Source organism: Hemicordylus capensis, chromosome 1, assembly GCF_027244095.1.
Source record: "Hemicordylus capensis ecotype Gifberg chromosome 1, rHemCap1.1.pri, whole genome shotgun sequence".
In the NCBI taxonomy this organism is placed as follows: Eukaryota; Metazoa; Chordata; class Lepidosauria; order Squamata; family Cordylidae; genus Hemicordylus; species Hemicordylus capensis.
In genome coordinates, this window is record NC_069657.1 from 295,457,279 (window position 1) to 295,476,313 (window position 19,035).

Genomic DNA, 19,035 nt, shown 5'->3' on the forward strand with positions numbered 1-19,035 from the left:
ACCAGCCACTTCTGTTGTGGGGGGGGGGGGGCACTGCATCAAGATGTCCATTAGGGACTTATGCTATTGTGTTAAAAAAAAAAAAAGAACAACCCAAGTGCTTAACATTATGGAGTGTCCATTGGCACACAACAGTGGGCATGCTTGTCTGCATCCTGCCCTGAGTTAAAACGGAGGTGAGAAGATGGAAAGGACAGAAAGACGAAACTGCAGGAAATATGGAGAAGGAGCAGAGAATGAATGGAGGAGGGAAACCCATCTCTTGGGTTTCCCAAGGGCATGGCAATTGATTACACAAGGGAATTTGCACTTCGTAAAAGAGCACAAGAGTAAGTTTAACAGGGAGCTACAGACTGCGCAAAAGACCTCAGAAGAGAAGGGATCATCAAGGCAGGACATGCAATGCAATAATCATGGTACAATCCATTCCCAGTAGTAAGAGAAATAGACCATGTGGAAAATAAGAGATAATGTGAACGTTGCCTTTAGGATGTTGAGAATAAAGCTGATCCTTTCTTTTTCAACCCCTTGTAGGTGTGCTCCCCTGCCCAGCTGAGGCAACAAACTGAAGAGCTCTGTGCTGCTATTGATCAAGTCTTACAGGACCCCCTGTCTATGGTACACAAGTACAGCTAAAGTATTTTGCTTTTATAGTCCACCCACCCACCCACTCAGTTTCTATAACTGAGCAACTGCAATTTTCAACTTTTATTTTCTTTTAGCGCCGATGTGATTCTTCTCCAAGCTCTTTGCAGAGTGTACTGGATTCAGATATAGGCAAAGTAAGAGAATATTATTGCTTGTGTATATTCGGTACATGCAATCTAACCCAGGCACAGGGGTCAATAGCTTTCTTTGGTTTAAAATACTACAACCAACCAACCATGTTCAAAAACAGTTAATAAGCATTGTGACCCTTCTTTTTCCTCTTTAAAAAAGCATAATAGACAGGAAGATAACTTTTTTCCTCTTCTTGTTCCTCCAGGTTTTCCTGGTTTTTATAGCACTGTATGAATGGAACTGCATTCTAAACAAGCTAATGTGTGATAAAGAAACAGATTTCACCTTAAGCCCCATTTAGACAATACAACGTATCTGTGCAATGGTATCTGTACACATGTTCATGTGTCTGTGTGAATGACTATACAGGTGTTCAATTTAAAACTGAACCTGGGTACAGAACCCCTCAAATGCAGGGTACAGACAGGAAGTGTATATCTGTACTTGCACTGAACATAGTGGCTCTTACATGACGTACAGCCCTCCTTTACTTTTAGTGGGGCTTTGTGGGTCTGCAAGAAGCCTTCAGTGTCCTTGTGCTGAAGGCTTCTTTGTGCAGTGGACCAGGCATGGAGGAGGAGCGGGGGAGTGATGCTTGCATCAGTCCTCTCCCTCCAAAACTTGTATATGTCTGTTCCTGGGGAAAGTGCTGGACTGTTGGAATTTCACACAACCCCCCCACCCCCAGCATAATGGTACATGCACACTAAATAGTGGAGCACCATAAAGAAAATTGGGGCAGGGGTGCAAAAAAGGGGTAATGTACATTTATGGGTGGGCAAACTATGTCCCATGTATTACATTTCTGAAAAAAAAAAGTGTGCGTATGTGGGGAGCAAGTCACTTGGGGGGGGTGTGTGTATTTGCGCATGCTTGCCCACCCATGCCCAAACTGTCTAACCCTTGCTGCTTGTATTATTTGCTTATAGATATCTACAGCTTCCCAGAGACCAGGTGGACGGAAAACAAAATTTGTAAGTACCATCGTAACGGTGGGTTTGATATGTGTTTGAGTTCAGTCCTGACATCTGTTTTCAGTGGCAAGGCTCAGCCGTGGGACATGTGTTCTGTGTTTTCCCTCTTTAAGAGGTAAGTTGAGAAGGATGCAGGATGAGACAGGCCATGTGAGAGAACTGGAGGGAACAATTTCACTTTTGTAGCAGAGGTCTATGTGAGTGGCTGAGTCTCTATGATCTCCTGAAGGCCTTGAAAACTCCCATTCTAGGTGGATCAGTAACTAAAGTCAATTCTTGGTTAATTTGCTGTTTCTCCAGTTTAAGATTTTCTGCCCAATGCATTGTAAGAGACTTATATGATGAGGAGGGGGCTAGTGTTCCCTGCTGCTCTCACATCTGCAATAATATCAAGTAAGAATAGAGGGAAGAATTTCTGGGCAGATACAGAGTGCATTTTCCTCATCCCTGGGGTAACTACAGCAAGTCTCCGCATATAATTAGGGAGTAGGGAAAAGGACTTCCAGATCTGGAGGTGGTGTTTCTAGGCAGGCTTGAATGCCAGCATTTCTTTCTCTTAGGAATAAAGCACTGACCATAACATCTTATATTTTTTAGTAACAAGATTATTCAAATCACTTTACTCACTGTAGTGGAAATAACATTTATGCCTCCCAAAGTAAATGACAGAAACGTTTCTCTGGAGAGCGAAGATAGATGGCATTAGCAACTGGGCCATTAAATCTTATTGCTCATCTCTACTCTGTCATAGCATTTCCAAGAGCAAACATTTGTAGCAGACCTCTTCAAGCTTAGTTGGAATACTTCCACTGGGAAGACGATGCCAGCAGGTACCAGTTGTACTTTTCCCTCCTTTACCTTGATTAGGCCACATGAGCACAGGATTAAGACAACTTCATTCCCAGGTCTACCAAGGTCATTTTCTTAGAGTAAGATAGAAAATCATTCATTCATTTGCCAGTCACATTCAAATTCATGCGCTGTGTTGAGCAAGTAAAAAGGTGCCAAGCACAGTTCACAAGCAAAGGTTCCCCAACTTGCTAACAGCTCATACTGCAGTGTGTAAGATCATTTGTGGTATTCACATACAATAATTCCAGGCAAACACAAACATTGCATGAGTTCCTAACAAAGCACTTTCACTGAGTAACAATCAGGCCTGTAACCAGCCTAAAAAGAAAAAAAAGAGTGGGGGTGGGGGAGATTGCAGAAGTCAGGGGAGGCAGGTTATAAAATGTTCAGTGAAAACACTCAGTGAGGCTGGAGCGGAAAGATAATTTTTTGGTGTGGCACGTATACACCACGCTATGGGCCTGGTAACAATTACACTAAGTGAAGATTGCAGATACTACAATCTGCCTTAGTTTCAACATACAGTACTCTAGTACAGAGTGAAACCTAACTGTAGATTCACTGAACAATTCAGACATATCTAAAAAGCACACCAGTATCTTTTCTAGGAGGCATGCAATGCCCTGGAAGTTTTTCACACCCAGCTGTTAATTCGCAACTCCTCCGGAATGGAGGGAGTGCATTCATATCTCAGCCCAATTTACCCTGAAGTCTTTGTGAGACACCAGGGAGCACTTCACACACAATTTGGGTTTTTCATCGTACATTAGAGTATAGCCCGATTTATATCTGGGGTTAAAAAATCCATTTGTTGCGTTGGTTTTGGGGAGCAACCTCAAACTGGCAGTAAAGCCTAGCAGAAAAACCCTGATAAAGCCGGCTGTCTGGGAAAGCTCCTGATGGGGCCTTGCTCCTGCTCTCCCCTGAACCTACTGTGCTGGTACTTTCCAAAGGGATTGAATAATAGCAGGATTAATTTACACTGGCAGAGAAGATTTAAAAAGACAGGAGCAGAAGCACTTACTTCTGTCTGCAACTGACTTTGAAGGGATCTGGAGTGTAGCAGAAATGGTAAAAATTAATTTAGTGTGAATGTATTATCAATAAACAGACAATTCCATTGAACATTAGGGCTGAATTGGACACGATATAGGGGCTTTGTGTTTGAAGCGCCTGATACCAATTATTTCACAATTTTTTTTACAATGGGACAGTTGGAGAGGGAGTCAAATTCGTTCACCCTGCCCCATCCAAATCACTCTCCCGCAAAGCTACGAGATTTAAGTCAGGCAATCTGCAACCAGAAAGAGGTAACCTTCCTCCCGTGCCACAGTCCCAATCAAAACTGCTCCCCCTGGTGGCTGCTTTATGAGACAGTAAAAGATGGTGAAAGTGCCAAATAACTTCCATGTTACATCCAGCTTGGCCTTTAGTTTCCATGTGTGTTAGACTAGAATGCAAAATTTGGTATGAATCCAAAAAATAAAAATATATTGCTAATTCTTTCATGGCATGACCCCTGGTTCTAGTGATGTGAGAGGTGAAGAACAGTTTCTCTCTGTCCAGTCTTGCTACTTCATGCATCGTTTTATACAACACTATCATGTCTCCCCGCAGTCGCCTCTTTTTCAAACTAAAATGCCCCAGATGCAGTAGCCTTGCCTCAACTCCAGGCAGTTTTGGATGATACTCATTATCTAGATCCATTTAAAACTGGCTTTAGAGTGGACTGTGGGGTGGAGACAGCCTTGGTCAGCCTGATGGATGATCTATACCAGGGAATGGACAGAGGGAGTATGACTCTGTTGGTTCTTTTGGACCTTTCTGTGGCTTTCATTACTATCAACCATGGTATCCTTCTGGTTGCTTAGGGGATTTGGGAATAGGTGGCATTGCTTTGCAATGGTTCCGTTTCTATATCTCAGGTAGATTTCATATGGTGTTGCTCTCTGAAATGAGAGCTATTGTACAATGTCCCTCAGGGCTCCAACCTATCTCTGATGCTTTTTAACTTCTACATGAAACTGCTGGGTGAGATCATCAGGAGGTTTGGAACAGGGTGTTATCAATATGCTGATGGCACCCAAATATATTTCTCCATGTCATCGTCATCAGAAAATGGCATGGCCCCCCTAAATGCCTGCCCACAGTCAGTAAAGAACTGGATGACATTCAAGCTGAATCCAAGCAAGATGGAGGTACTCATGGTAAGGAGTCATTTGAGGGATGTGATAGATCTTCCTGTTCTGGATGGGATTGCCTTCTCTCTGAAGGAACAGGTATGTAGCTTGAGAGTGATTCATACCCAGACCTCACTCTGGTTTCTCAGGCTGAGACTATGGCTGGGAACGCTTTCTATCAATTTCGTTGATATGACAGCTGTGTCTGTTCTTTGAAGATAATGATCTCAGAACTGTGGGGCGCTCTCTGGTAACCTCTAGGCTTGACTACTGCAATGTGCTCTATGTGGGGCTGCCTTTGTACGTAGTTCTGAAACTTCATTTGGTTCAAAATACAGTGGCTAGATTGATTTCTGGGTTGTCTCGGAGATAACATGTTATGCCTGTTTACACTGGATGCAAATAGGTTTCTGGGCAAAATTCAAAGTGCTGGTAATTACCTTTACACCCTAAATGGCTTAGGACTGGGTTACCTGGGAGAGTGCCTTCTTCTGCAAGATCTTCACCACACATCAAGATCATTGAAAGAGGTACATCTCCGTATACCATCATCTCATATGGCGGTGACTCAGGAGTGGGCCTTCTCTATAGTCGCTCCTGGACTGTCGAATGCCCTCCCTATAGACATTCATGGTTTAACATCTTTATCAGCCTTCACAAGAGCCCTTAAGACACATCTTTTAAGTCAGACTTTTAGTAATCTCTGAATGTGTTAATTTTTTTAATTGCTGTAATCTTTGAATGTTTTAAATTTTTTAATTGCTGTTTTAATAGTTTGTTTTATTTTGTTTTTATTGCGTTTGGTTTTGTGAATCGCCTAGAGATTTTGGAGAAAGGTGGTAAATAAGCAAGCAAGCAAACAAACAAACAAGGAAGGTGCTCTAGGCCCCTGATCATCTTGGTTGTCCTCTTCTGCACCTTCTCCAGTTCTAAAATCTTCTTAAGATCTTCTTAAGATATGGCGACCAGAACTGTATGCAGTACTCCAAATGTGACTGCACCATATATTTGTATAAGGGCATAATAATATTCGTATTTTTATTTTCAACCCCCTTCCTAATGATCTCTAGTATGGAATTTGCCCTTTTCACAGCTGCTGGGTACTGAGTTGACACTTTCAATGAGCTGTCCACCCATGACCCAAAAATCTCTTTCCTGGTCAGCCACTGACAGCTCAGATCTCATCAGTGTATCAGGACTCAAAAGCTTCTTCCATGTTATCTAGTTCATGTTGAAATCTCTACAGCCTTTGGCTGAGGGAATAGTTTAATTCGGCAATCATTGCACATCATTGATGTTGCTAGCGTTTGCCCCCATTTTCTTGAATAAAACTGAGATCATGTGGCAATCATTCGCTGCATTTCCCACAGTAAACATGTTGGCCGACATGATGTGCAACATGTTCCTAGGATCATAACACAGCACTGCTGTCGCTGCTGCACATGTGACAGGCGCCCCAGCAGTGCTGTGCAAATGGCAGGGTTGTGCAAGCACAGCTACTTAAAATGGCACACCTATTTCCATTGTTTCCACTTGGTATGTTTATTGCGGACAATCGTGGTAGAACACTGGTATAGCTGCACCAAATGTGTTTGCTGCATAAAGTGCATAAAAGCTATGAGAGGAGAGACTTTGTGCCACCAGCATTTTTCTGGGTGTAGTCCTGGGTTGCTCCTCACACAGTCTACTGGCAAGAACTATGTGGTGGGTTGTCACTTGCTTTCCCCCTGTCAGCTCAGCAGATCACCTATCTTGCTTTATAATCTAGATGCTCGCACTCACTGCTCCGTCACGGAGGCACTGCCTGCAGCCATCACCTCACCTCGTCAATGGGGTGCCCCTGAGCCTGGCCCAGCTTGCAGATGAAAGAATATCAGAACTCTGTGTAATGTGTATTTTAAGCATGAGATCCAGGCCTGGTATTTTGCATCACTGGGTGGGTGGGTGGCTGGGTGGGGGAGACAGTCTCCGGGTATGCTTGGATTCACTTTGCCATTAATAAGGAGAAATATTAATCCATGGACATTATGTGCTGCCATCCTCAAACTTTATCCTGTGCAGTTGCAGAAAAAGCAGAGTTTGGTATTGAGTGTAACATCATCAGAATCTCAGGAATGTTTAAGTTGATGGATATTAAACATTTACACTGATTCATTCCCTCACAAATTTAATATGCAGGCAAATGAGACATATTTTGCTGTCCTTCTCATTCCTGGTAGAAGTAGTTTTGATTTGCGACTTGCTTCTCTAAAGGTCTTTATTGTGAGGGGTTGTTTCCAATTTATTTTAATGAAAACAAATCTGACCCTTAATCTCTCTTTGAGGGTTTTTTAAAAGCTCCATCTGTTCATACTTCTTACCCCAAACAAGACTGTTTAAACAAACAAACAACCCCCCCCCCCAAAAAAACCCTCAGTACTCTGCACTACCAGACTTTGCACTCTGTGCTCTGCACTCTTTCAGTTCCATTCCTCTTAATATTATAGGACTGAAAGACATAGATTGCTCTACTTGATCTGATAGTGAACATATTTTGTTGCAGGCGAACCTCAACTTATTGGCACCTACAGTGACTGAGAGTCAAAGGGTATGTGTGTAGCCAATTCAACATGTAAAGCAATAGCTTTTTCACTACTTCAGAGGAATCCTAGGAGAATCTTATTTAGAATCAAAGTTCTTCAGATGAATCTCATTGCTCAAGATGAAATTAAATAACTGGGTCTGAATGAAACCTACATTTATGTAGCATCTCCTCACCCAGTCAGAGACTCTAAATAGTTGTTGTTGTTACTACTACTACTACTACTACTATGACTACTACTAGTCCTTTGATGAAAAGAGAGAATCGGCATCTGGGCCAAGCCCAGGAGCCCTGGGATTCATGCCAGGGGGCCAGTGTTGGCGTTTTGGTATCTGACGGTAACTTTCTAGAGCCTTTGACTGGCCCTGATTGAAACTCTTCCATGCTGTGAAGAGGGCAAGGCAACATAGCACCATAGTGCTCACATGGGCAGCAGCACAGTCTGGCATTTCAAAGTTCTGCATGCAGACAGCAGACAGCACAGAAGATCTGGTTGTGCTCTTGACCCTGGGGCATGGTTTGCCTGTTGAGAGATTGAACAAGAACTCTGCTGAAATGTTTTGTGAGGAATTGTATGCATTCAGCCAGCCAGTTGTTAACTTCCCCTTATTGAGAACGTCATAAGAATTCAGTTCCATGAATTAAATCGAACCACAACATCATGCCTTGCTCTCAGTCTGGCAACTGAGCATTAAGGTTGCATCATTTTATTAACTGCAAAGCAACATTCAGAAATCTTTTTAGGGTAGAGCTGCAGATCTCCCTCACTTTACTGAACTTGGCCTGCCATATCTAATAACCCCTATCTCCCCTCTCCCCAAAGTGTCTCTGTTCTCCCTCTGCCCCGGAAACAAAAATTAAGTGAGGTGATGCTTCACAAATCTCTCTGTCCTCTCTCTGTCTGCACCCCAATTAATGCCAATAAAGCAGAAAGCATTGACTGGGGTGGGGTGGAGCACTAATGCAACCACAACTGACAATCTTAAAGTGCCTTGTCTTCATTTACAAATAATGAGAGGGACCCTATAAAAAGGCATCATACACTTCAACAGTGGCGCTCTTACCCCTGGACATCCGGGCCAAAGTCCAGGGCCTCCACACCCCCTGGGGGCCCCAAAATCCTTTTTAGTCTGTCCTGGGCAGTGTGGTCATGTTAAAAATACTGTGTTGGGGTGGGGTGGGGTGGCTTGAAAAACCTTAGGCCCAGGATCCAGAATAACCTCGGTCCACCTCTGACTTCAAAGCCCTGTTGGATAGGAAATAAAATGAAAAGTATAGGCTAATCTAATGCTCTTTAGAAAAAACAGTGCTGAAAATAGTGATGACAGAATTCAGCATCCTGAAAAATGTCAGCTTAAAAAAAATAATTAAATCAAGTTTCTAGACTGTATGGGTGTAAAAATAGGCTTTGAAAGTGTGTGGACAATTGGCTGGTATAAGTGTTTGTGCTCCTTTCTTCATTACGGATGGCGAATGACTGGGCCATCCTCCTGAGACAGTACATTGAATAGTGTTGAAAACACACAATTCAGCCTTACCTCCAAAGTGCCTTGTGTGGGGGCAAGTGGAGATGGGGCAGAAGCAAAGATGGCTGGATAACTTCCTGCCTATATTACTGTCCTTCTGAATGGGCAGTATATCTCTTACCTTCCCTTATAAGTATCGTCTGACATATGTGAGGCTGGATGTTTCCTTTACCACAAGGTAGGAAAGTGTTTTCTAAGAAAATACTGGAATCTCTGGCCCCATTCAGATGTTATTTTAAAAAGGCTGTACGTGAGTGGAGCTATCCCAAAGTGTGCCCTGGAGTGTCACACACCCACCCACCTGTGCTCTGCACAGTTAAGCTGGTGTTTGTCTGAAGAAGCAAATTCCATAACCATGGTGGAGGACATTTCAGTGATGGGCAGGCTGGGATACCCATCACAGTTATATGACTGCCTCTTCAGACAAATACCACCCTAACCATGAGGAGTGTGGGCAGGTCAGTTATGCTCCAGAGCAGGACATCCAGCACACTTTGGGATGGCTGTACATTAATACATCCTTTATACTTTTTAAAATAATGCCCAAATAGGGCTTCTGTGGCATGCCTGAAGATACCAAACAGCTGCATTTAAAAAACCAAAACATTTTATGTATATAAATAAAAGAGGTTATATCTCAGAGGTAAAGGTCCATGGAATTTGTTGCTCGATAAACACAGGAGCAAATAAAATAATTATTTTTTCCCTTTGGCATTTATAGAGAAGAAGAATTTTTTTGCCAAAGAACAGGGAGAATCAATCATTTTTATCCAAGGCCTTCAAAAGTATTTATCCAATATCTTTGAGTCTTTTGAAAAATGAAAATAAATTTTATTGCCCTCAGAATCATCATGAAATGACTGACTTTTATTGCTTTCTAGAATTTGAGTTTTCTCCCCTAATAAAAAAACACAATGAAATACAGTACTGGTAGAACAGTGACAGCAAAAGCACTTTAAAGTACATTATTTTTCATCTCAATAGAACACTTTCCATAGGCAAAATTGAAACATTGCTATAAGGTGTTACAGCGACCTCCTGAAATTTATTATCCTTAGAGGTCCTGCTATTTCTTCCTTAGTCTCCAACCAACTGGAGCCAGAATTAGATGTTAAATTGTGTAATGAAATTTTTTTGAAAAAGCAACCATGGGGAGTGTAACAGATTACCAGCCTTTGTCTCAGAGCAAGCCCACATGAGGGGAAGAAAAATACTGAATCATCCCCTCAATGCTTTCTGCGCAAAGGCATCTCCCTTTAAACCTTCCTGTATGTCTGGTAGTTCTAAGGCTGCCACCACTACCCACTTATCAACAGAGTTTAAATCCCCCTCTGGGCTTGGGTGGAAATCCCAGGGCAACTCTCCTGCTTTTGCTACTGGAAAAGCATACAAAAACCTTTCACATGCAAACTTACATGTGGTGAGAAAACTAACAGCTGTCAAGCTCCTGAGGGGTGTATGTGTGCACGAGAGTGATACCCCCTTCCAGCCCCCTTTCTTCTGAGTCAAAAATCCACTCAGAGAGGCTTTTAAAATGCAAAGAACAAAAAGAAAAAAAACTTTATTCAAAATGCTACAGACTGCTTCAGTCTGAGGCTCTCTCAGCCTTTAGTTACAGGTAAAGGAAATATTAGGTTACAAGAATACTTCAGAAAACAGCCTGGTGATGTTGGGGCAGCACACTTTAAAAATCGTTGTTACTCAGTTGCAAAGAACATGGATGTAGGGAAATACAAATGCACCTTTAAAAAGCTTACAGAGTCTTTGTCAACGCCCTGGATGGATGGGTGAAGTCTCATAAATTTCATAAACTAAGTTTCTTAGTTTAGTTATGTTACAGGTAAACAATCCTAGAACAATTTCAGGGATTTACAAAGCACACAAAAGAAATATAAGTTTCTAATACAAAATCTGACTGTTCCGTAGGCTAAACTTCTAATAGCCAACGCCCTGATGTCCTTTGTCTTGAATTCATCAAATCTTGGATGAGGATTCAGGTTTCCTGCCCTCCTGTCTTTCAAGGAGCTGCAGAGGTCCTTCCATGAGAGAAATCTCCAAGGCTGGCTTTTGACCATGAGGGAGCAAAACTCCATTGCTCCTCACTAAGCTTTTCTGCCCATCCTTCTCTCACCTCCAGCCTAGCTGGAGGTGAGAGAAGGAACCCTTCTCTTCCTCCTCATGGCTCTCTAGGTCCCACCCATCTGGTGTGCTGATTGGCTTAGCCCTGGAGTTCACCAGCCTATCAGTCAGGACAGGGTTCACGTCCAGTTAACTCTTTAAGGGAGAGGAGGGGCTGATCAGAGGCTGATCACTACAGGGAGTCTTCAACACAATTTTTGGTGTGGTAAAGCATTTGTTTAAAGATGTTCCCTACAGATTATTCCAATATTTATCTCCAGGATATGACAGATTTCAATACATGAAGATGAATTCAGAAGAAAGAGTCACCATATGAAACTGATCATTCTGATCCTGATACTGTTTGGTGGATCCTTCACCCACATAATAGCTGAAAATGTAATAATCACTCAACAGCCCAACCCTCTGTTATCTGTGCTGCACAGACATGACCTTCTCCAGTGCCATCATAGACAGTTTTGAGTGGACAAACCTCAAGTACACCTGGGTACTGGAGATCCCGTAGTTCTGAGGCTGTGCAGCACTTGGCACTAGGAATGGGCCCAGACTGGTACAGAGGCCATTGAAAAGGCCTCCGGACCAGTACAGACCTGGGTGGTTCGGATTGGGGGTGGGGGGTCGCTTTAAGAGCGGCGGGAGAGTTTACTTACCCCTCCCGCCGCTTTCCGCTGTGGCGCCGTAATTTGTAGAGTAATTGGTCAGTGACGTGAAGCGCGCACACAATGTGTGTGCGCGCAAAGCATTACTGGGAGTTTTGCAGAGCCGCAGCGGGGAAGGGGCGGCAGGGAGGTATCCTGCGCCCCCAATTACTCTAAAAATTACGGCGCCACAGCGGAAAGTGGTGGGGGGGTAAGTAAACCCTCCCGCCGCTCTTAAAGCAACCCCCCGCCCCAGTGCCGGACCGCAGTGTGGCGGTTCCGTGCACACCCCTACTTGGCACCACTTGAGGCTGGTTAGAACCGACTTAAGAAAAGCCCTGTTGGACTCTGTTTGGAGCTCCTTGCATTCTCTTTTGGATTTCACTACCCTAAATAGTTTTAAAACATGCACACAGGACTAATTTTTCCCCTGAGCACGTACACACACACACACACACACACACACACACACACACTGCATATATAAGACTGAAAAATCAATATAAAACATTAGAGTTTTTCCAGAGCTTTTGATATTTTTAAATGAACAGAGAAAAATTATCTTGCACTTCTTTCCCCCCAAACTAGACGAAGCCTGGTGTCATCCGGCCAACGACTGTGAAAGCAAAAATAATATTAAAAGAAGAGGAGCCAGTCCAACCAAACCCATTCAAAAAGTACTTAGAAGAAACCAGTGATCTCCAAATGGAACAGGTAATGTTTCTCTTTGCCTAATTCAGCATTACATTTTTAAAAGTTATATTACGAATCAGTTTTAAGGATTTCCTTTGCTTATTGGGACTCTGCATTTTTTCTGTTGTTGTTGTTGTTGTTTTTAAAGTCAAAATTTGCCACAAATAGATTTGTGGCAGTTTCCTTCCCAATGCAAATAGTGGCCAATATGCCATGCTGTGGAAAGTGTGCATTAGCGTCTTGCCAGGAGTACTGCATAATGTGAAAGGCAGCCCTGACGGTCTAGCATGATGGGGCAGCTGCGGAACAGCTCAAAACAGCTTCCAGGCAGGCAGGCAGGCAGGTATACTTCCATTATTTCTAGTGGAAGTAGCACCGTGCAACCACCTGTCAGTGCAGGGGCGTAACTACCATTAGGCAAGGGGAGGCAGCTGCCTGGGGGCCCCCACGCCTCGAGGCCCCCCCCAGAGGCAAGTCACATGACTATATATTGTGAAGTAAGTGTGTGTGTGTGTGTGTGTGTGTGTGTGTGTGTGTGTGTGTGTGTATCAGTGAGGGGCCCATTTTAAAATTTTGTCTCTGGGCCCACTCCAGCCTTGTTACGCCCCTGTGTCAGTGGGATCAAGTCATTTCACAGCTGCCTGGTCATGCTGTGCATTTGGGCTCACCTTTCCAATTGCACCGGAGCCTAGTGGGTCCCTAACACCAATGTTCTGTGGAAGCCAGCAGTTTTGGAAGGAAGCATAACCCCATGTCTAAGTTGCTGTAGCAAAAAGAAAAGCGGTGGGGCAGGGGGGAAGACAGCATTCCACGGCACTAAGAGATATATGGTGGCCTGGAAAGCTGCCAGATTTAGATACACAGTAACATGATCCTTCAGAATTACCTGGGAGGGGGGCAGCCTCCATTATCAGCAAATGTTCTACATTTTTTCTCAAAAGGCCATATGTGATTTGCATGCATTTCACCAGTAGTATACAAGCCATGGGTGAGAGGCCAGGTTTGAACTAGAAACAAGGAGGTCTCGGTCTCCATGCTGCAAACAAGACATCCGTCTCCTACTCCTAATACTGCTATATTTATTGTTTTCTTCCTCATCCAGATAACTAACAATTGTGTCCACTCAAAAAAGGAACATTTGAGGCAACAGAGCAGATTTCCTACTGATGAGACTTTTCAAAAGGGTCTTCTCAAATTATAAATTGTGCATCCATAACCTGCTAAAGTCACCATCAACAAAACCATACTGAAGTTACAAGTGAATGATTAATCTTTGGAACGGCAAGCAATTTGAGCTGCTAGTCCATTAACCTTCTCTTTACTTACTTTTTTTTCTTCCAGGACTCATCTCTTTTCCATCCTTTTCCCCATACTAAACTGAACCTTTCTACTAAGTCCCCATTACATCCACAGTTCATCTCCCATGCTGACTCTCTAACTCCTGGACCTTTCAGCCATTTGAGTTCCATCTTTGGTGACACCCATGACAATTCTTATAGTCCTTACCGTCGCAATGCTTTATATAATAAGGTGAGAGAGCTCTCTTCCCAGCATTCATGTTGTGGTAAACATATTTGGGGACAGTTTCAAGCCAAATAAAAGCAACACCAACTATTAGTAGTAATAATAAACTTTTAAGCAGCAATCGGCTTACATTTAAGAAGGACAAGTTAGGATAAAGCTGCTAATTTATAAAGTACTTTGCAATCCTTATTCATCCTCACATCCTTGTGAGGTACGGTATGCCACTGGAACAACTGAGGCTGAGAGACAAGTCATTTGTGGAAGGCCATCTACTGAATACAAATCTGTCTGTTCTAATAGTGGGATTAGACACTGGGCATGTTTGGACAAATGACCCATTCTGTGAGGAGAAGCAGGGGGTATTGATCCAGCCGCATCTGCCCAGTACACCATTCTGTTCCTTGCATGATCACCTGAGACCAGGGCAACTGAACTAGTCCCTAATTTAAATGCAGTAGTTAAGCCATCTAACTGGGGGCCAGTTTGGATCTTCTTGGGGTCTTAGTGAGGAAAGAGTGGGCCAGTGTTGTTTACTGCATGGATGGCCTCTCCCCTCCCCACAGCATGCCCCATGGCAGCACGTGCTCTCACACATGAATCCCACTTGAGCCAGGCTCCTGGCCGATGGAAAGAGAATGGGTAGAGCCCAATCAGCCACTGAAGGAGGTGGCTGGCGGCAGTGATGGGCCACATGCATGCCTTCCTTCGATAGCCAGGAGCCTGGCCAACTGCCAAGGGCAGTGGCGACAGCAGTGGCAGGAGTCCTGGCCAGGGGAGCTGAGCTCCTCTGGATGCTTCGTGGCTCCCTGACTTAGGGCACAATGTGTTTTTTGATGCTGTCTGCTCTATTACAGCTCTGCTCCTCAGAGGCACTCTTACCCCTGAACTTCCAGGCCAAAGTCCAGGGCCTACACACTCCCTGGGGCCCCCCAAATCCTCTTTAGTCTGTCCTGGTTGGTGTGGTTGCCATGCCGCTGGTCCGCGCTGTACCAGGCGTTCGACCGTGATCTCTGCTTTAGAGACAGAGGGGGGAGTGGGGAAGAAATATGTGGGATGGGAACATGTTAAGTTCTGTGTTGAAATGTTTTTGCTAATGCATATTTGCATAAATATACCTGTTTTATATTCTTACATTCTTGTGAATCCAGTTGCTGTTTGTGCCTTCAAGAACCCACCTGTTAAAAATATCCTGTATCACAGTGTGTGTAGGGAGATGATGCTTAACTTGTGCGGGAGGGGCTCTAAAATTACCTAGATGCACCTCTGCTAGGGATGTGCAAACAGGTTTGACGGTGAACATGTTTGACGTCAAACCAGTTCAGTTCAATGGTTCGGGATCAAACCACCCCACCCCGTTTGGTCCGATCCCAGACCGACACCCCCCCCCCCCCCCGCAGCCTGTTTGGATGGGGTTGCAAGGTGTTTTTTTTGTGTGTGTGTGTGTGTTTTTAAAATACTTTTTAAAAAAACCCTTACCCCCTCCAGGGGTGTTCTCTGAAGTGGTGGGGTATGTCTATGGAGGTTCCCCCTCCCCCTGCCGGCCTCCCTTTGGTCCAAAACTGGTTCGAAAAACAGCCAAATGGGCTGGTTTTGGACCAAAGGGAGGCTGGCAGGGGGAGGGGGAACCTCTGCGGACACCACAACCCCCGCAGCCTCAGGGAACCCCCTGGAGAGGGTAAATTTTTTAAAAATTGCCCAGTCCAGTTCGAATCCGGTTCAGACTTCAACCAAACTGAACCAGTCAGTTCCGTGCACACCCCTAACGTCTGCTGCCCCCGGATATTCTGCCCCCATATTATGAGGAACTGAGATGATACATTAGGTGGGTGAGGCCAGAGTAGCATGTCCTTGCCTTTCATGCAATGGGCTGCTGTTCAAATGATATCTTCTGAACTGGCCCATAATGTCCACCAAAAATGGCATTCCCACGGCAGCTTCTTCTCCTTCCCTGAAAGTTTTAGGAGTGCAGTATATGACATTGCATCACCACATGTTACGTTTATCTGCTTCTACTCCATGTCATTGGCTGATACTGGTTTGGATTAGGAAAATTGCAGGGTGGGGACATCCCCACACAATATGGAGGCACGGAAGGAGGAGTTCTGTGGCAATAAGTCATATCAATGTCCAGTATTGGATTACATGAAACTAAAGATTATGGAAACAATCCAGGAAAGTGTGGGCTCCGATGCCATTGGAATTCATGGGACACGTACATGTTCTTCCAGAAAATTAAGAAGTTGTACATACCCTGGAGCTGCAGGGCTAGTAGCTGAATAATTCAGCGGTGTTAGTATCTCATCTTTATCTTTGCCTAGATCTAGGCATTTTTAGAAAGTACTGCCTCTTTCAAGATCATTTAAAAAGAACCAGGCATTATCTCAGTCATTATTTCATTTTTTAATTTTTGCTGTATTTTTAAATGCACCTTCTGCTGTCTTTTGGGATGTCTTAATTAAGCACCTATGAATATGCAGTGCATTGTGTGTGTTCTACCGCTAGAGAGCAGAATTCATTGAGCAACAAAGCATTTATAAGCATTACAAAGTACCAAGCTGAAGGTATGCAGGAATTTCCAGTGGTTTTTCAACAGCTGTTCTTCATTCTGAAAGCTTGTTTTTAAAGATTCTCCCAAGGGAATGCCTTTGTAAATTAGTCTTGTGAAAAACAGGGTCCTCTTTATCCTATTACAATAAGTTTCAAGTTAACAGTATAAAATAGCTTTAGGTTGTGCAAAGCTTTCCCACAAGTTTCAAACGCAGTGTGCACAGTCTGTGGGCTTCGGTGCTACTTCTTAGCATGATCTTATCCTCAGTACAGATGCCAAGCAAGGAATTTGTACGATCTTCACAGCACTTCCTACCAGCCAGCTCTTGCATTCTGAGAAGACCCTGCCCCTTTTCATTTGCTATGTTTGTGGTGACTGGGAGAAAGGATGGGATCTTCTCAAAATGCAAGAACTGGCCAGCAGGTGGCACTGCAAAAATTGTGTGAGGTCTCTCTTGGCATATTTACAGAGCAGGGCTGCACCCTTCAAGCCTCTGCAGATGAGGGACTACAGTTCCCATAACCCCTGATTATTGGCCACTGTATCTGAGGAGGATGGGAGTTGTAGTCCAAAAACAGCTGGAGGGCCAATGTTGTGCAGCCCTGGTATAGAGGATAAGATTGCACTGGGAAGTAGTGTTGAAGCCTGCTGCAGCATGGGTACAGAGAGTACGATCAGGCTTGTAAGATCAGGCACAAGAGCTCTGAACATCTCACCGTTTATTGCTCTCTGGAAACCCACCTAGAGCTGGCTCATATCAGGACATCCAGCAACAGTGACCCTCAGCAAGTTGCTCAGCTCTTCATATGACTGCAGTATTAGGCTGGCAGTTTGATCCTTGAGGGTGGGCTCACACACTAACATTCTAAGGATTCTATATGTCTAGTAAGAGAGCAGGGCGGCACACTTCAAGCCTCTTGCAGATGAGGGACTACGATTCCCATAATCCCTGGTTATTGGCTACTGTGTCTGAGGAGGATGGGAGTTGTAGTCCAAAAGCAGGCATAAAAACATAATATATAGCATTTTACATTGTGCTTCAGTGGACTCAAAGGGCTTTGCACATTTTATTAATTTGCTGATTTATTTCAAAGTATGTTTGTCCTACTTTTAGAAAAATGCTCATTGTCCGTGCCAAAATATAAATCAATGCCACAGCACAAATAAGTTCCCTGCAACTGGTATTCAGAGGCAATCTGCTTCTGAACTTGGTGGTAGCCTTTAGCCATCTGATAGACTTGTCTTCCATGAATTTGTCTAACCTCTTTTAAAGCTATCCAAGCTGGTGGCCATCTAGTAAGGTTGCAGCTGAGGCCAGGTTTGAAACCAGGACTTCCTGGCTCAGGGTTCAGTTGCTGAACTATGATGCTGCAGAAAATCTCTATATCTGCATGCCTCCCATTGGGGCATATGACATTATGTGGAACGTTATATGGCACTACACACAAGCACCCCATTTTGTACAATCCTCCCGTCTTAAAGAAGGAAGGAAATGGTTGTGCAAAATGGGTAATGGAATAATATAATGAGACTCATGGGCATGATTTCCCCCCACTGCCACTGGCGGATTAACGCAGAGGCAGAGGAGGCATCCTCCTATGGCGGTAAAATTTTGCCATGCCTCTGCCTCTGCCAGAAGCAGTGGGGGCAAGAGGAAAGTCCCCCTCCTGCCTCCTTCATTTTCTTTCAAAGTCATGGCTGCAGCAATAGCTGCGGAGAAGGGCGAGAGGAAAGTCCCCCTCCGACACTTTTTTCGTCCCTCCTTGCCGCCTCTTAAGTGATTGCATGCAGGCAGGCTGAGGCTCTGCCTCCCACTCTGCTATAGACTGCAGCAGAGCTATAGAGTCTATAGCTCTGGACTGCAGCACTCTAGACTCTATAGCTCTGCTGCAATCTATAGCAGAGCGGGAGGCGGTGAGGAGGGAGGGAGGAGCTAAGCTTGCCGCTCAGAGTGGCAGGCTTCTAAAGGTAAAAAAGCAGGGGGGGGGACTCTCCTCTCCTCTCCCCCGCAATCTCCCTGAAGCCAGCCTCCACCACCGCACCCCATCTGGTGGGTGGTCTTTTAGGCAATTAGCTTTCCCTTAACCACCCAGTCACTCCCCCTCCCAGTCCCCACAGCAGCTACATCATGCATTTTTTTTAAGTGGAGGGGGACTTTCCTCTTGCCCCACTCCCCACAGCTATTGCCGCAGCTGCGGCTTTGAAAGAAAGTGAATGAGGCAGGAGGGGAACTTTCCTCTCCCCCCGCCACCATACTTTTTTTTAAAGGGTGGCAAAAAGGTTAATCTGTCACTGACCACTGCTATCCCTGTGTGTATTATACATATATATTGCTAAGCTGAGGAGCAAAAGCAACATTTTACCATATTAAGCTCCTAACATCCTATGTCATTGTCTTATGGTTATTTTGAAGAAATATTGTTTTAGCAATAATTAGTCCTTTCCCCCTCTGCTCCTATTCCGCATAACCTTCACCATGTTATATGAGTGATGGAGACTGGTTTACAAATAGTTGTAAGGTAAACTTGCCAAGAAATGAATACAATAGATCATTACAAACAAACATTTGGCAGACTTTAAAGATGCATGCATGTGTATGC

General features: G+C 44.2%; 1 protein-coding gene across 10 annotated transcripts in view; it reads left to right on the forward strand.

Annotated features, from left to right (window-relative positions):
- The window catches only part of MLIP (muscular LMNA interacting protein), a 104,586-nt gene that overhangs the window by 75,263 nt on the left and 10,288 nt on the right, over positions 1-19,035 (forward strand). For 9 of the 10 annotated variants that reach the window (XM_053286416.1, XM_053286409.1, XM_053286411.1 and 6 more), the window contains 6 exons: positions 535-618; positions 723-782; positions 1,710-1,754; positions 7,329-7,373; positions 12,259-12,384; positions 13,705-13,893. In XM_053286416.1, coding sequence (XP_053142391.1) covers positions 535-618; positions 723-782; positions 1,710-1,754; positions 7,329-7,373; positions 12,259-12,384; positions 13,705-13,893 — 549 coding nt within the window. The remainder of the gene's footprint in view (positions 1-534; positions 619-722; positions 783-1,709; positions 1,755-7,328; positions 7,374-12,258; positions 12,385-13,704; positions 13,894-19,035) is intronic. The other variant, XM_053286415.1, reaches the window with a different exon arrangement.